The sequence below is a fragment of the Nicotiana tomentosiformis genome, chromosome 2 (genome assembly GCF_000390325.3).
Source record: "Nicotiana tomentosiformis chromosome 2, ASM39032v3, whole genome shotgun sequence".
Taxonomy (NCBI): Eukaryota; Viridiplantae; Streptophyta; class Magnoliopsida; order Solanales; family Solanaceae; genus Nicotiana; species Nicotiana tomentosiformis.
This window is the reverse complement of record NC_090813.1, coordinates 124,846,387-124,863,093: the sequence shown is the minus strand read 5'-3', so window position 1 is coordinate 124,863,093 and position 16,707 is coordinate 124,846,387. Positions and strand designations below refer to the sequence as shown.

At 35.5% G+C, this 16,707-nt stretch overlaps 2 protein-coding genes across 2 annotated transcripts; both read right to left on the bottom strand.

Moving 5' to 3' along the window:
- Positions 1–155: 155 nt before the first annotated feature.
- LOC104094245 (protease Do-like 8, chloroplastic) lies at positions 156–6,651 on the bottom strand. The gene is made up of 13 exons (XM_009600122.4): positions 6,327–6,651; positions 5,905–6,032; positions 4,974–5,056; positions 4,773–4,871; positions 4,475–4,541; positions 4,128–4,203; positions 3,917–3,983; positions 2,030–2,247; positions 1,833–1,900; positions 1,625–1,704; positions 1,281–1,367; positions 1,075–1,182; positions 156–641 (listed from the first exon to the last, which is right to left on the bottom strand). Exons 1-13 carry the CDS (start codon positions 6,524–6,526, stop codon positions 513–515), a joined length of 1,410 nt encoding a protein of 469 aa, XP_009598417.1. The 5' UTR covers positions 6,527–6,651; the 3' UTR covers positions 156–512.
- Positions 6,652–8,958: 2,307 nt separating this feature from the next.
- On the bottom strand, positions 8,959–16,294 carry LOC104094246 (NAP1-related protein 2-like). The gene is made up of 10 exons (XM_009600123.4): positions 16,050–16,294; positions 12,451–12,573; positions 12,299–12,349; positions 12,000–12,071; positions 11,754–11,867; positions 11,590–11,651; positions 11,211–11,271; positions 10,915–10,971; positions 10,779–10,823; positions 8,959–9,162 (listed from the first exon to the last, which is right to left on the bottom strand). The coding sequence occupies exons 1-10, from the start codon at positions 16,167–16,169 to the stop codon at positions 9,124–9,126; spliced, it is 744 nt and encodes a 247-aa protein (XP_009598418.1). The 5' UTR covers positions 16,170–16,294; the 3' UTR covers positions 8,959–9,123.
- Between the last annotated feature and the right edge of the window lie 413 nt (positions 16,295–16,707).

Below are 16,707 nucleotides of genomic sequence, written 5' to 3'. Positions count from 1 at the left end.
CAAGGAATTTGTACAAATACTATGTCCATTCGACTTCCCTGTCTTCTCTCTCGTGTAGATGCAAGCGTTTAAATGAGAGATTTTAGATGTTTATCTTGACACAAAATATTTGCAGCTTATATTAGTGTCTATAATAAAAGAAGGAATAAAATATCTTGAGGAAACATAATAATGCGCAAATTAACATTTCACTTTAAAATGTTTCAATAAAAATACATATCTTAGTATGAATTGATGTCACAACCTAAATTTTCAGAGGAAATTAGCAAGAACTGGAAGAAGCAAAACATTGTTGCGTAAAAGAATTCAAGGTTTGCTCATTTTGCCCTCCTTTTCATAGTAACTCAAACTTTACAGGCGATTCATTCCGCTGGCAGCATTTAAACATGTTCCATACATTTCCAGATTCCCGACAGACAATTCTTAATTGTAGTATATACCGATATTGGAACAATACATTATCATGTAAACTGATGGCACTAATTAAGCTGAAAACCAGAAAGCTCCAATTGTCATGAATCTTTTTCCTCTAATGCTATGCTCAACTCCATGTTTTCGTTGCCCCTACGAATTTTTAGCCGAACTTCATCACCTATGTTATAGTTGTCCAGGGCTTTATACAAATCTGCTTTGCTCCTAACCTGAAGCCAACATAAAATGAGCGCGTCTCAGAAATGCAGACTTGCTTAGAACAAGCAACAAAAATCAATGAGAGTGGGAAGGGAAAAAACTGAAGGGACTACTAAGTTAGAGCAAAAACTGCAAACTAATTTAATCATATTCATTCATTTGTGCTCTCTTTCCTTATCAGTTCAATGAGGACTTGTGCTTTCCAACCAAATCTTATCCTTTCAAGCTCAAGCAGGCCACAAAAGTATATTTTTCTTTCTTTTTCCCTAACCCCCCAAAGAGAATCAACACCACTTTTCCAGTCACTCACTCCTCACATTACTCGAATTCTAGAAATGCAGATTGGAGGCCAAGGCAATGTGAAATCACTCACTCATCAATTTGCACTAACAAACAATTTGCCCCCTAACACAAGAAACAAGACCTAAAACAGTAATCACTCACAGGTTTGTCATTCACTGCTTCAATAATATCACCAAGTACTATATTTCCAGCAAAACCCCTGGTAGTAGGAAGAAGTCCAACTTTGGCTGCAAGACTATTTCCAGGTACCTAAATAGAGCAGGAACCGGTTCAGACAAAAGAGATATTGCGAGTTCTACTCTAAAGGATAACTGTCCCTGGCAGGGTCAACAGTGACAGCAATATACCTGCAGAATCAGAGCTCCATTTCGAACATTAAGTTGGTTGGCAATCAGGTCTGGAGCTATTTCAATATTCAAACCAGCACGAACAACCTGACATGCATAAGACATACAAATACATAAACAAATAATAAACCTTAAGAGTATGAAACCACTTTATGACCTACAACTTCCCAACCCCCAAAAGCAAAGAACCACTATTTTAAATGAGAATATGGTGTTCTGTAACAAAATGCAAATGAAGAGAATTCTGGAAAACCCGGAGAAAAAAGAAGAAATGAACAGAAACAAAATTTTCAATTGGAAGCTGACAAGAACTAAGTCATGAATTAGTGCAGCAACAGTCATACTTTTCCAGATTGGATCAACTGGGGCACAATTCTCAATACAGTTGAAGAAGGGATTGCAAATCCAACACCTGCTGATGTCCCTGTTGTACCAAAAAAGAATCAGTAATAAAACAAGAGGATAAACTTCGAACAATAAATAAGTGTATCTTTTCAGTTCCTCTCAATCTTCACAGTCTATAACACAAACCACGATGGAAAAATTATTCACCTGTCTGAGTGAATATTGCCGTGTTAATCCCAATCAAGTTTCCTTTTGAATCTAACAAAGGACCTCCGCTGAAAAAATACACATTTATTCACAGAACAGCAGTTGGAAAAGAAAAGGAAAAAAGGACCTTTAAAAATTTTCAGCATCAGAGGCAATGCATTCGATACCAAGGCAAGCACAAGTTCAGGAAAATAAACCTGTTCCCAGGATTGATGGCTGCGTCTGTTTGAATTCCTCCGCTAATTGTCACTCCAGTTTGACTATATATATCTCGATTCAGTCCACTGATAACCCCAACAGTGAGTGTATGATCAAACCCAAAAGGATTTCCAATGGCTAAACACTGCTGGCCAACTCTCAAAGAAGCAGATTCCCCAACTCTAATTGGCCTCAACAGGTCTTCAGAAGTTTCCACCTAGCATTTTAGGATGCGGTGTCATAGTCAGAAATGTAAGTTTGAGTTAGAAAAAACAAAAAGGGGAAATGTCAAAATGCACATCACCAACTGCTATGTTGTAAGAAAGTTCCACAGGCAAATAGAACTTATAAATATATCGATTCGATATGAGTAAAAAAGACGATTTAAAAAATAGGGAATGAGGCTCTTCCTGGATGCATAATCATTGATGCAAATAAATCACTTGGATTACTAAGGAAATACAATAAAAGCATCCTCCCCATACAGTTCCTCCTCCCAATGTTCCAAAGAAACCACTATATATTACAGTGTTATTCTTACCATATCTAACCACTTATCTCTCTGAATCTCTTTTGCTCTATGTCATTTATTTCAGAAAATCTCATCGCACGACTATCCCTCTCATTTGAATCTCTTTTGCTCTATGTCATTTATTTCAGAAAATCTCATCCCACTACTATCCCCCTCATCTCTTTGCACTTAATGGAGATTTGAATCTTAATTATTCAGTATTCAGTTCTTAATATAACATCTTAATATGCAGATGTGTATTCAAATTCAGACGTTTAAATCTTTAGTACACAAATTAATATTCAGATGTGTATTCAGATTCATACGTCTTAGTCTTAACAAAAATAAATGAAGTTGTTGGGCTCAACCAGCTCGAAGATACTCTTAATATGGCATGATATTGTCTGCTTTGGACCGAACCCGCACAGTTTTTCCCAAAATGCCTCATACCATTAAGAGATCCCTACACCTTATATGTAGACTCCCAATCTTTTCAGCTACTAATGTGGGACTTTATTCGTACACCCAACAATCCTCCTCTCGAACTAAGTTCTACATGGCCTATCACCATGATCCACGGGTCTCTCCCTCGCACTAAGTTCCACGTGGCCCATTACAACGATCCACGGGTTATTTCCGAGATTCATTGTGTGCCACCTGGATCGTCAAAGTATTTATGGCAACCAAAGCCCGCAACTAGCTTCTTTTATTTGTGTGCATCTCTGAGCTCGTAAGGGAAAGTAAACCGAGCCCCATGCCATCAATCTGTCATCGTCATACTCGTCCCGCCGAACCTGTCTCTAGTACCAGTTGTTGGACTAAAACAACCCAAAGATACTCTTATCATGGTGTGATATTGCCACCTTTCTGTGGCGAATAGCAAATTTTCTGTGGAATATGTGGATAAAATGGTATATCCTTTCTTTCTTTCTGTAAGGATTAACTGGAGTTGCTTCCTGGTGACTTTAAAACGATTATCAACCATTTTAAGCAGATGATAATCACGTGTTGAGTAAGACTCAAAACTATACCTTTCGTTGCTTAGCAATACCAATCAAGAAATAGAATGAATAAATTAGAACAAACAATTGGTTCATTTCCAATGATTACCATGCATTCTAATATGTGCCAGCAGATCCTTAATTGCTTGTGCAGAAGAATTACAATTTAATTAACATGACCAAAAAGCTGAGGCTGGAAGATTACTTGGATTATCAGCTGAAGAGAGATAGAGCGAACAGGGAAAAGAAAAATGTAATTGACACTCAAACTACAGCTACAAGAAATATAAGAACACGCTCACATAATGAAAGCAAGTATATCCCATGAACTTAAGAATCCTCGAACAAAACATGCTTCTGGGAATAATATTTACCTTCAATACAGCAAGATCCTTGGCACGGTCTGCACCAATCAATTTACCCTCAAAATTCTTTTGCACCCTTCAGAAGGAAACAAAATAAAATTAAGAGAGTCAAGGCATTAGATGGAGAGTAGGATGAAGTTGCATCATCCCATTTAAGAATATGTAAAATGGCTGCTAAAGCATCAACCGATGAACTTTGTTAAAATAGACTACAACTCACCCTTCTGCAGCGAGAATATTAACACGTGCAACTACTTGCCCACGGCTTGGGTTTCTAGAAAGGGAGTTACCAATCACTGGACATATAAAGAAAACTGCTTAACCAAGAATTGCATAGCCCATCCAATAGACTGAAGCTGATTTTTGAGTCATAGAATTCAATTCTATTTTTTCAGATAATGAAGCCTTTATTAGGCCCCAACTTTATGAAACATTCATTTCCTATTCCACACCAAAAATTAAATAGTTTGATTCTCATACTCCAAACCCGTTCATTCTTTCTGGGATGCAGGGTGTATATTACACAAATAACTAATGCACTCGGGTACCATATTGAAGTGATCTTACCATGGTAATTAGTAACAATGTGGCCTTCGTTGTCCCAAATCACCCCCGAACCATTTCCTTCAGGAATCTGCCATTTTTTAAACATAAAAAATATTTCTGCTTTCAAAGACAGATTAATTACTTAATCGAGGGACAAAAATGTGAGTTGGTTGAGGCACCATATGCATGAAGATTGAAAATCCATGGACATAAGAATCTTTACTTCCAAGTGAGTATCAAAGATAAACTACCAAAAAAGTTTAATAAGCATAACACTGAAATGTAAAAGTAAATGCTTGCACACGTCTACAAAAGTTACCTCGACTGCACCAGTAACATTAAGCGTAGGTCTCAAGGTTACATCAAATATGTTGACAACACAGTAGGTATTCTTCTCAAAGAGCTCGACAACTCTTTCCTGCCAAGTAGACATGTACCAAATAAACTGTGATCTATGATTTATATATCAGAATGTAACAAAAACAATAAAGAATAAGTTGAACAGTTAATGAAAGTGTACCTCGGAAGGGAACAGTGCTGCGGAAGGAAAAGTAGAAGGTGTAACTTGTTCAACTGTGACAGACGGATCCCCCAAAGCAAGTGCTGTATATCAAAAAGTAGGTTACAATTAGAACCATATAGGATGACAATTCAACTAATGATCAGGATGAAGCAAACTATTGTGAAGTTTTGCATTTTTCAGTCGCCAACCACAGAAAAGCAGGGGTTTGCTTGTTGGGGTTTGGGGGGAGAGGGCAAGCAGAGTTGCATACTTGCATACCCACAGTTGAGTTCCCTTTTACTATAATAAATCAACTATAGCTCTAGTTGGATGGAGTAAATATACAAATTCTACACATCCATTTGACTCTATTTAAGCTCCATTATAATACTACTTTCAGAGATTCATCACTATACCCTAAACCCCCCTCCTTTTTTTGGTACTGAGACCAGCTATGTTTTGGGAAGCTCACAGAGTCTTCATAATGCTACACTCCAATTAAAGATCAAGCCAAAGGAGAATTCCGCTTTACAAAACAAAAAATCTTTCTTAAGAACCTAGGCAACTTGCTTTAAAGCAACGCCTTCCTTTTTTGAATATGAAAAACGGAAAATCCAATATTTAAAAATTGTATCGAGAATGACCGGAAAGGTGGAAACAAGACCAAATATAATTTGATCATTATGAACAAATCCAAAATCTTTATAGATAGAGCCAATCATTAATTCCCAACCGTGGGGTGAATGGAATCCAATACATAAGGAATATCTTGATAATTTTAGAATACAATTTAACGAGCTGAAAATGCCAAATATATTCGTTAATGTGATCAAATGTGCTAAAAGATATGTGATTATAATTGTGAGGTCTAACACAGAACTCAAAGCTGGCAAAGCCTTCAAAGTTGACAAGTGAAGGAAAAAGAAACAAACAGCAAGAATGTGCGAACCTGATAAGTACCTTGAAGGATGATAACATGAATACATGAAAAAGCTTGTTAACAACATCCTGCGCGTTGCTGATGGAAAGCTTTTCCGTAGTTGTTCAACCAAAGAACTGCCATTATCTCCACTACCCCTGTAACATTAGTCATTACAGAAAAGAATATGAAATCAAGTGATAATACAAATATTAGATAGGAACCTCAAGAAAAAGTAGAATTATATAGGTGCTAAATTTTATAAACTACCTCATCTAAAAGTTTAAGCAAATAGGGAGGGCAAACATGCCCATATTCCAAGCCTTTCTTTTACTGATCAAATAAATAAAATTGCGGTCCATTTTTTTCAAAGAAAATAAATGTTTGTTTACTTCAGAGAGTTTGTTTTGTCATTCTACTAGAGTATGTAATTTAATGCGGGCATAGAGTACCTGAGAGTGAGAGCGGTAGAAGGAGGAGCGGAAATGGGGTGCGGAGTAGAGGGATCAGCAGAGCAGGCTGAACAAATGCTATCGAAGCAGAGCTCTCTACGGCCCAAAAACACTGAATTGTTTGTGATAATGGGTGGTTGTTGATTTCGGTTGGGGTTAAGTGGAGGTGTTGTTTGGTTAGCTGATACTATCACTTGCATTTTAAAAATTGAAGCTTCAAATTCGCAGAGAGGGGGAGAGTTTGTTCAATGGACAAAGAGGGAAAGAGTAGATAAAGAGTTGACAATGGCGTCCTGAGAAGTGAAAACTGGGACTGGGATATTTTGCTCCTATGCCTATTAAGTCCTATTTTTAGTGTTTACACTAAATTATACTAGTATCAATTTATTTTATTAAATAATATAATGAGGTAAGAATATATTCCCCTAAATAACAACTTTTTGTATTTTTATACCGTGCATAACACCTTATGATAATAATCTTACTATGTTTTTCATTGCGTAAGAATTTCTGTATTACAATTCTTGTTTAACAAAATTGTGAACCAAATTTTAACCGCAAGAAGAAAGTATTAGACCGTAATAACTTATATTTGTTTCTTCTTTTATTTTATTTCCTTGATCGTGCATCAATAATATGAATTCTAAAGCATTTCATTCTATATTTGTGTTAAATATGACATTCTTAAGAAAAATATATAAGAGAATATGCAATAATATTTTTATTTTATAGAAATTGTTCAACGTTATATAAATAAATATCAATTAACCAAGACTAAGTGATAAAACTCCATCCAGAAAATGATATGCTCCTATATTTTATTAGTTTAAATAAATTAACTTGGTTTATGCACAAACCAAGTGCAAGGCAAAATTTTCTTTAGCGCAAATTAGTGTAGTTTTTTTTTAAAAAAAATAGCAATTAAAAAAACAATTTTAAGATGTTGGGTATTTTCAAAATCAGAAGATCCGGGAAGACATACTTTTTGACTGCTTTCAATTGATCTGTTTTTGAGAGAACACTTCGCGTTTGGCCAAGTTTCTCCCCGGCCCAAAGTGTCTTTTTTTTTTTTTTTTGCAAAAAAGTGCTTTTTGGCTCAATTTGAGGTGTTGGGTTTTTCTCGAAAAAAAAAAGTGTTTTTGGCTAGAAGTAGAAGCAGTTTTGAAGAAGTAGAAAAAAGTAGGTTCCCTCGAGAAGCAGAAATAGTTTTGACTTTTCTTCCTATCAAAAATACCCTTTGCAAAATATTATATATACCAAAATAACCTTACTTAGTTTAAACTATTAAGTAATATAAAATGACTTTTGAGATAAACTTTCGTATTTATTGAATGATTTTTTAATATATATTTAAATTATCTTGAAAGAATAAAGTATTTTTTAATTTTATTTTTATATTTTACTTAAATAACATAAAAAACTTAATTATTATCTTTGATAGTAAATATTTATAATTATTTATCTACTTATATAATATTAACTATTAAGCAAATATCTCCATGTCCTTATTTGTAATTTGACACTTAAAAGTACTTTTTAAAAAATTTGGCCAAACATAAATTATTGTTCAAAAGTGATTTCAAATTGATTAGTCAAACACAAATTACAATTCTCTAAAAGTACTTTTTCAAAAAACACTTTTGAAAAAAAGCACTTCTCAAAATAAGCTTATTTTTTCAATTTGGCCAAATTGGTCAAGCTTCTCCAAAGCGAAAATCACTTCTTTTTAAAAGTTTGTTTGGCCAATCTTTTAGGAAGAATTTTTTTTAAAAAAAAAACCTTCAGATAGAAGTGGAATCAGAAAAACTCAAAAAAGTAGTTTCTCCCAAAAAATATTTTGTTTGAAAAGCATTTTTTAAAGTTTGACCAAACACTAAATGTTGCTCAAAAGTGTTTTTCAAATTAATTAGCCAAACACAAATTACTTTTGGTGAACCAAAAGTACTTTTGAAAAACATACTTCTCAAAATAAGTTTGATTTTTGAAACTTAGCCAAACAGCCTATAAGTCTCCTTTTGTGGATAATTTTAGCAGAAATGTTTTCACTAAATGGTCTCATTATTAATTTAAAGCGTCTCCACACTTAAAAAAAAAAAAAAAAAAAAAGGCAAAATTACCGTCTACAGAATGTCGCTCTATCATACAATGTGATTAGTTTTGGAATGCTATCTCCTTTTCTTAAGTTTTGAAGTGACCTTATACTAAATTGAATAAAGAATTGTTCTAAAGAAAAACCATGAAAGCATGTCCATCAACAAAATTTATGCAAGAGATAAGCCTACAGGAGTTTGGCTTTTTTTGAAGAACATCAAATCAACCGCTTTCATTTGCTTTGAGACTAACCACTTCCCAGCAATAAAGGGGAAGGAGCTTTTCAGCCAATCACAAGGAGGCGCTGGCATATTAATTACTCGAAAAACGGACTATACAAGAAAAATGGGAAGGGAATGAGAAGAAAGCCGCGAATCAACTGAGCCACCAGGTTTGAAAATGAGAATTTCCTGGATCTATTAGCGGGTGAATCACTGATCAAAGAGCAGCTTTTAACCTTAAAACACATTGTGGAGCACCATAGTCCTGCTTACTAAAGAAAAGTACAACTTGCCAATCAAATGAGGCTTGGACTAAAGAGTTTCCGGGCACGAAAACAGCTACCGTATTCATCACAAGTAAATTTAACAGAAGTTGGCTGGCTACAAAATAGGTTTTTTAACTGTCTTATCTACTGAAAATTATATTTGACACTGATATGAGCAAAGTTTGGAAGAAGGGATAAATTAAAGAGCTAATGACGAGTTCAACAATCATCCTCATCTTCCTCATCATCGTCATTTCCCTGGTTGAGAGGAAATAAAAGATTAGTTGACAAGCCCATTATACAAGATATTATAACCACCAAACTTCACCTGTCATAGCATTTTCAGATTAGAGCATATACAACAATAGCTGAAAAGATAAAGCATTTAGGCAATTCATTTTCAAATCTCCTTGAGGTAGTTCATTTTTAACCCCGGTAATGTAAATAACACCAAGCCTGTAAGACACTATTATGAACATAGTAGATGTAATTTTAGATTTAAATCACTAATTTGACTGTTGTCTGGATCATATAACTCCTTTCTGCAGGATGCATAGACGAGAGGAAATTCTATAGCAAACCTTCAGCACACCTAAAATCATAATTCATTTACCTATGGTTAGATGTGATGAGCTACTTTTCTGTAAGGTCTTGTTTCATCAGGAGAAGTCATACAAATAAACAACTAGGAATATCATATGCAATTTCCTAGCTTTGACTTCTGCGAAAGCTTTGACCAAATTTATTGTGCTCCAAAAGGTTTGTCTCCCAAGTTACCCCAACTCTCGTCCTTCAACAACTTTCTTGATGGTAAAAGATGAATATATGTGTTCGAGAAAAGTCAATTTCTGTATCCTGGAAGCAAAAGGCACTAAACTACCTCTAGAAGTGTAGATATCTCCCCCACTTCAGCAGAAAAAAGAAGTGTAGGTTACTTCCCCTATTCCCTCAACTTACCCTCTCGTTATCTGTTGCCGATGTCCCACCACCTTTTTGGATACGTGCAGTGTTATCAAAGGCGCGCCCTGAAGCGAGGCTCAAAAACATGTTGAGCGCTCCGCCTCGCTTAGTGGGCGCTTCAGTGTTTTTATCAACGCTCTAAGGAATACTTTTTCTTGCCAATGAGTGTAATTCTGAAGAGGCAACACTAAACAATTGATATTTCACTTTATCGTAAATTTTCTTTAATTTCTTTCTTCATATATTTGGTATTCATGCTTATAGATATTAGTCTTGGACTACACATACATATTTGTAGTTTTTCTCCATTTGCGTCTTTTTTATAAAAGCCCACGCTTTATTTGCGCTATACGCTTAAAGCCCCAACAGACCTTAGAGCTTTTTTGTTTTTCGCCTTTTGATAACACTGGATATGTGTACATCCTTTTTTTCATTCTAAGGCGATTGACCATCAACTATGATCATCGACATTCCCACGTTTCATCACTATTTCCGAAGAAATCCTAACACAGTCAACTTCACCACGAATGCAACATTTTGCATGTCACTCTATGAAACTTGTGTTGTACTGGTTGTAGCATCTTGAAAGGAAAAGGTTATGATTGGAGTCAAGACTCCAGAGTAGTAGTACCTAAGCTGATAAAATTCAAGGCAATAAAATTCAGATCTAAACTGGCTAACCCATGACATATGCACCATCTATTTAGTGAATAAAGGTTTCAAATTTTAACAAGGAACAGTGAGATAGGAATGCACCAAAGGGCAGCAAGTCAGCAACAACATCATAGTTCATTTAAACCACCAAAAATAATCAGAAGATTCAATAGCCAAGTCAGAAAAGCTTAGCACAAAACTAGAAGGTCCAAATCAAGCAACTATAAAAAGGAAGGTAGTGTAATCTCATCAGTGTTTACCTCTTCATCGTCCTCGTCTCCATCGGATTCTTCTTCATCAGCTTCCTACAAACAAAGCACAAGTTTCCCTTAGCTTGACGAAGAAAGAAGGATGGAAATCACGTCACATAACCTAGAAAGGAAGGTAACGTGTTACATTGTTGAAATATTTCAGTGGATTGGGCCATAAGTCATCCTTGATTATCTCTCCCACCTGCAGTCACAGGGAAACATATAAAATACCTGAAAGAAGCTGAGATTTTGGATAGAATTAAATTTGTTGCACTATATAATGTTTTTAAGTCTCTGATAAGAAATTTGGAAAAATGACGAGAGATGAAATAATCTCAGCAATAGTTTACACAAAATTGCCATAATTATGAACTCATCAAACGAGGAGCAATAAGAATGCAACAAAGTAAATAGTCTCAAGCAGTCGGATATAGCAATTACCTCATCACTAAGCCCATCTGCAATATCTTTTAGCTGAGTTTCAGAAAACCAACTAAAAAAGCTGCATCCATCAGCATATGGTTATTGGTGATACGATTTACAGTAAGAAAAAAATCTAAGATACTTTTTCTCACCAGATCAGAAGTTGGACTACATATTAACATCTTGGAAAATTTAACCAAGCATTGCATGGAACAAAATTCAGTAAAAAAGAACTTCCTTAGTCCACTTTTTTATTTCCCAACAATGCTTTCCTTAAAAATATCTTTGTAACTGCTTAGAGTCACTTTGTTCTCAAACATCAGGATCACACCTCAAAGCGTGGAATTAGCATGCCAAGAAGGTCAGAAAAATTCTCAAGAAAGAGAGTGACAACTACCTTTCCTCTGACGGTGGCCGCTTGTTTCCTTTCTTTTCAGGAGTACCTCCATTAGCCGCACCCTTCAAATTACAACTATTAATCATGTTTCCATGGAAGAGGGGTCTGAAGGAAGAAGAAAAGGAGGGTTCTAACATAACAAGTTACGCAGGTATAGCCATTACCATGCCTTCCTTCCACTTAATAGCCGTACCAGTTACCGTCGTTGTTCCTTCATCTAGAAATGTATATGTCTTAACAAGTTTCGTATCTTCAAAGTAAGGATTTGGTTTGAATTTCTGAAGGTTGAAGAAAAAATAGAAAGTCAGTCAGCAGCAACTTTATGCAAACTCTGTGAGAAGATGCGGGCTATTGATGCATATTTAATGCAACCTCCGGTAGAGGAGTGTTTTATAGACAAAAGAACTTACAAAAGTAAGGGAGTAACCGGATGTCACATCTTTGAAATCCTCCACATCAAGAGAATCCAAGTACTTGAAGATCTAAATCAAAGGAAGAAGAGTGTCGCAATTACTAATTTAGCAGCTATTAAAATGTCAAGGAAAGAACATACCGTTCTCACATGACATCTCAAAGAACAGCAACTTAACAACAGGCTCAGAACTAAGGGAATATCACAAAATGAGGGACTAGACGACATCTAGGTCAACAATTAAGAGATTTCCGAGTAAGTTTCTCCAACAAATTGGAGCTGAATTACATGTCAAACCTTCTGATCTTCCTCATTCAAAAGCTCGCCAAGCGCAGGGTGACTTAAGAACTGCATAGATAAAATTAATTAACAGATAGAAAAGTTAGGTTGCTCGATTTTCCACCACATGAATTCTAACTGAAATCTGGAAAGAAATAGACAGGACTTACGGCAGTCAACCAAAAGTCAGGAATGGATTTGATGACCTCATTTCTTTTCTCATAAGCAGGCCTCCTTATCTCATTATACTTCCGTTCAATTTCTAATACCTCCTCACTAGCTTGTTCATTAACCTGCACAGTGCCAAACAAAAATGGATGCTCCTGAGCTATGCATAAACTATTTGCTGCATTTACTAAACAAATTTGGATGCAGTTAATACTCAATTAATTAATAGGTACTTGAACCAGTTTTGTTGAGCCAGTAACTCTTTTCTAATGCTTTGTTGAACAAACAAGGAAAGCAAATTCTCAAAGAATACATATGGATATAGAGCTAATAAGAACTGGATAAAACTATACTTTGAGTCAGTTGACAGCAAATGATTTTGCTAATGCATACTCTTTACTGCTTTTTCATCCGCCAAATGCATATCATTGAAATATTGAAGCAGATTTCACGAAACACGGGTTTAAAAACTAAAATATTTCGAACTTACACTTAAAACTGACTGTTGATGAACCCATAAACCCACAGCAAAACCATTAGCTTTTTTTAATTGTACTCAGATTCCCATATTTTCAAATCATCGTCATGCGCTTGCCCAGTACGAAAAGCTCAGACCCTACCAACCAAGTACCAAAGAAAAGAAGAGAAAGAAAGGAGGAAAGAACTTTGTATTTTGGTAACTCTCTAGGAGCCATTATTAACCTTGAATGACATTAATAGATTCTACAGCAATATAGACTTTATATTCTTTCTTGTAACAGGAAATCCGAAGCATAATCTTTTACATTAATTATTCATATCATACTCATGATTAAATAAGTAAAAGACATGTTGACAATTAAAAGGAAGATAAATAAATAAGAGAATAACCACCAGATTGGCAACAAACTTCTGAAAGTTAGTGTGATATCTGTCAACTAGTTGGCTGATCTGAAATATCAACTGGGCAGGCTGCCAGTGACTTCAAGAAAATCTTCGGAAACAAAACATTTTAACAAAATTATTAAAAAAAGAAAATGAACCTTGCAAAAGACAGGGTACTATTGGGGTCTAACCCAAACTTAACCATGGCAACATGATGGGGATTAAGATGTTAACCTTTTACCTATAGCAAAAAAGTTGTTACCCGGAGCCATTTAAAGGGAACAGCTTTGGTGGTTTATTTTGGTTTATAAGAGTGTTCCAGCTAGGCCATCTTTATCGACACGGTGATACATTGCAATGACCCATAAAGCATAAAAATCTGTACTTGCCAAACAAAAATGTGTATATGTACTCCCAGATTGAGCATATGTCAGTAAGTCATTAACGTGAGATTTAGGTATTTCCAGAACAGCTTTTTCGTTGTAAGGTTCTGACCAAGAAGCACAGACAGATGCTGGAAATATAGCACAAAATAATACTCCCTCTGTTCAATCTATGTGGCGTAGTTTGATTGAGCATGGAGTTTAAGGGGAAAAAAGACTTTTGGAACTTTTGGATTTAAATATGTCATGAGTTTTTTGTAGCTGTAGAAGCATGTCATTTAGGGTAATTATATGGAAAGGTTAAACTTTTTCCAAATATAGAAAGGTGTCATCTTTTTGGAGGACTAATAAAGAAATAGTGCCACATAAAATGTAATGGAGTACAACGTCTACACTAAATATCTCAATTTGTAATTATATGCCCCAAAGTTGCGCACTTGTTAAATAGATAATAGAATAGAGCCGAGTCAAAGTCTGCTGATATTTCAGACATACTGAAACAGAACCCAAGATGATTTTCATTCAAGACTTGTAATGTTTAACATCTGAGTTAGATACGGATACCCTATTCTGTCAAACAATTATGCCTCAATCAAAGATCCAATTTATTTCCCAAAACCTATGTGTGTGTGTCTGAGTCCAATAGAAGCATTCATCAGCTATTAACAATCACATCCGCATGCTCCAATTAGGACTGATTTAGATAGAAAAGAGTCAGTTTAGCAATTTTTCATATGGCAATCCAAGTAGTTCATTACATGATTTATTACCATTATACGTCTTCGCTATTTTTCTGTCAAATTTTTTCCAAGCCCTTCGCTTTCTTTTTTGAATCAGCGAGATAGATCACGACCCTTGAGCCGCCAGTCTCACAACAGTATTTGGCACAAAAGCATTGTCCTTTACTTCCTAATCGTTCATGAGTCGGATTGCTCGTTTTTCACGCCTTTTATTCGCTCGCCTGATTCCCTCTCCTCTTCCCCAAAAAGACGTTACTTACTATTTTCAATAAAGGACATCGTTTTTTATTGTGTGGTTCATCTGTTTGTGATCCAACATTAATTGTTTATTTCAAAGCCACTTAATACTTCTTTACGGCTCATCTTTATGGTTTCGAAGACACTCTAAGACAAGTACATTGTATATTAGAGGGATCCAGGGTTTCAGCAGACAAAGCTACCCTGACACTTTGAATGTGGCTGCCAGTTGATTTGGTGAAAAATTGCAGATTAGCAAACCATAACGAATGATAGCTGAAATATTTCTATGAGAAGGAATAATGGTTCATGGAAGAGGAGACAAAGGAAAATTGGGGAAGGAATAGAAGAATAAAAAGAGGCGACAGAGATTGATGGGAAATATACACATAGAGAATCAGGAAGTGCTAGAATTCCACATTGGTTGAGTGTATGCGATGTAGTCTCTTTATATGGTCTAGGACAACACGCACCTCCCGAGCTAGCTTTTGGGGTTGAGTGAGGTGTAAGGTCCATTTTCTTGACCGATAGTAATCTCTAACAAGCTGCTGAAAATTTATTGTAATCCTATTTATACGACCACCACCAATAGTGACACGTCATTATAAAATAAGGAGTGCTAGCTGCAGAGATGATGCGCCTTAGTTTTTCCGAAAAGGTCTTCTTTTGAAGGTGAAGTATATTGAAAGCAAGCAATTTCGAAAGGCTGTCATTTGGTTAAAATATCACAACTCAAAGGATCCACAACTAAAAGCCCCGACCCCTCTTTTGTTTCATTCGGTCCATCACTATACGATAAAAAGTTACAAGTATACTACTCCTAGGCCCTAGCAAAAGAATTCCCCACTTGGCTTCTCGTCCCTTTGTCATTTACGGCGTTAAGAAAAATCCAAAAGGATAATTAACCAAATAATCATTTCCAATTACAGAGGAACTTAACAAATACAAAAAACTTCAGATTTATTTTCCTTCTTTACACTTAAAGCAGTCTACTCACTCTACATTTTCTCGAACAACATCTTAGTTTATCGTAAATTCCAAAGAAAGAATGATCCTAATACAGCATACCACTGGAATGAAAAAAGTAATAAAAGAAAGAAAATGGCAACAATCAGTCAAATCAAGAGTCCAATTTGTTCTGTTTGGGCACAAAGCTAACAAAAAGAGTCTTTGCTTACTCTTGAACAAGTGAATCAGCAACAAAAAAAAAATAACAAAAATAACAATCCCCATAATGCAGAAGCATATACAAAAGCAGTAAAAACTCAAAACACAAGGCCAAAAAACAACAATTACTCAACTAAACTCCACAACCAAGGACTCGTAGAAAAGCTCAGAAAAAATAACATGCATTATATAAAGAGTTAAGAATTAAACCTTTTCAAGCTCATCTTGAACTTCCTGAAGCTTCTCGATGGAGAAGACAAGCTCAGTGTCAATTTGATCGGCGTTTTCCTCCACACTTGTCTTTGATTTCTTCGCCTGGTCAGCCACCATTTTCAGCAACCCTAGAGCTGGTCTTCTAAAACCCTAATCTATGGCTGCCGAGATGAAGAAGAACGGATAGTGATTTTCTGTATGTTTGTGTATTTGTAACTACTCTTTGGTCTTATAACATTCTCTGTCATCCTCGTATGTTTAAGACTTAATAAGTTCCCTGTTCACCTGTTAAATGTGTCTGTCTGCCACGTCATAACACTTTCAACTGATGACACCTTTCCTAAACTATAAAGGAACCTTTTATACTGTAAATAATAAACAATAATTTTAGTTTAGTGAGTATTTTCTCCTGTATAAGAAGCACTAGGCATAATACCGACCGAACCAAAAATATCAGCTGAATCGAAAATTTTGATTTATTTGGTTTCGCTTTATTCGGTCGGTTTGCGATTTATTGATTTAAAAAGTTCGGTGTTCGATTCGGTGGTCGGCTTTAATAGTTCGGTTTTCTATTAAACCGAAGAACCGAATTTTCAATCTAATCTTGGACTCTGTTAGGTTCTCTGTATCCGCATGTTCCTAAATTTTCAACCCA

Excerpts from the sequence above, each read along its gene's own strand:
- LOC104094245 (XM_009600122.4), bottom strand. The coding sequence starts at position 6,526 with ATGCAAGTGATAGTATCAGCTAACCAAACAACACCTCCACTTAACCCC. Across the intron at positions 4,872-4,973 it reads CAGCACTGTTCCCTTCCGAG|GAAAGAGTTGTCGAGCTCTT; the intron begins GTACACTTTCAT and ends TCTACTTGGCAG. Across the intron at positions 1,705-1,832 it reads GGCAATATTCACTCAGACAG|GGACATCAGCAGGTGTTGGA; the intron begins GTGAATAATTTT and ends TTGGTACAACAG.
- LOC104094246 (XM_009600123.4), bottom strand. The coding sequence starts at position 16,169 with ATGGTGGCTGACCAGGCGAAGAAATCAAAGACAAGTGTGGAGGAAAAC. Across the intron at positions 12,574-16,049 it reads TTCAAGATGAGCTTGAAAAG|GTTAATGAACAAGCTAGTGA; the intron begins GTTTAATTCTTA and ends GGCACTGTGCAG. Across the intron at positions 9,163-10,778 it reads GAGACGAGGACGATGAAGAG|GGAAATGACGATGATGAGGA; the intron begins GTAAACACTGAT and ends CCTCTCAACCAG.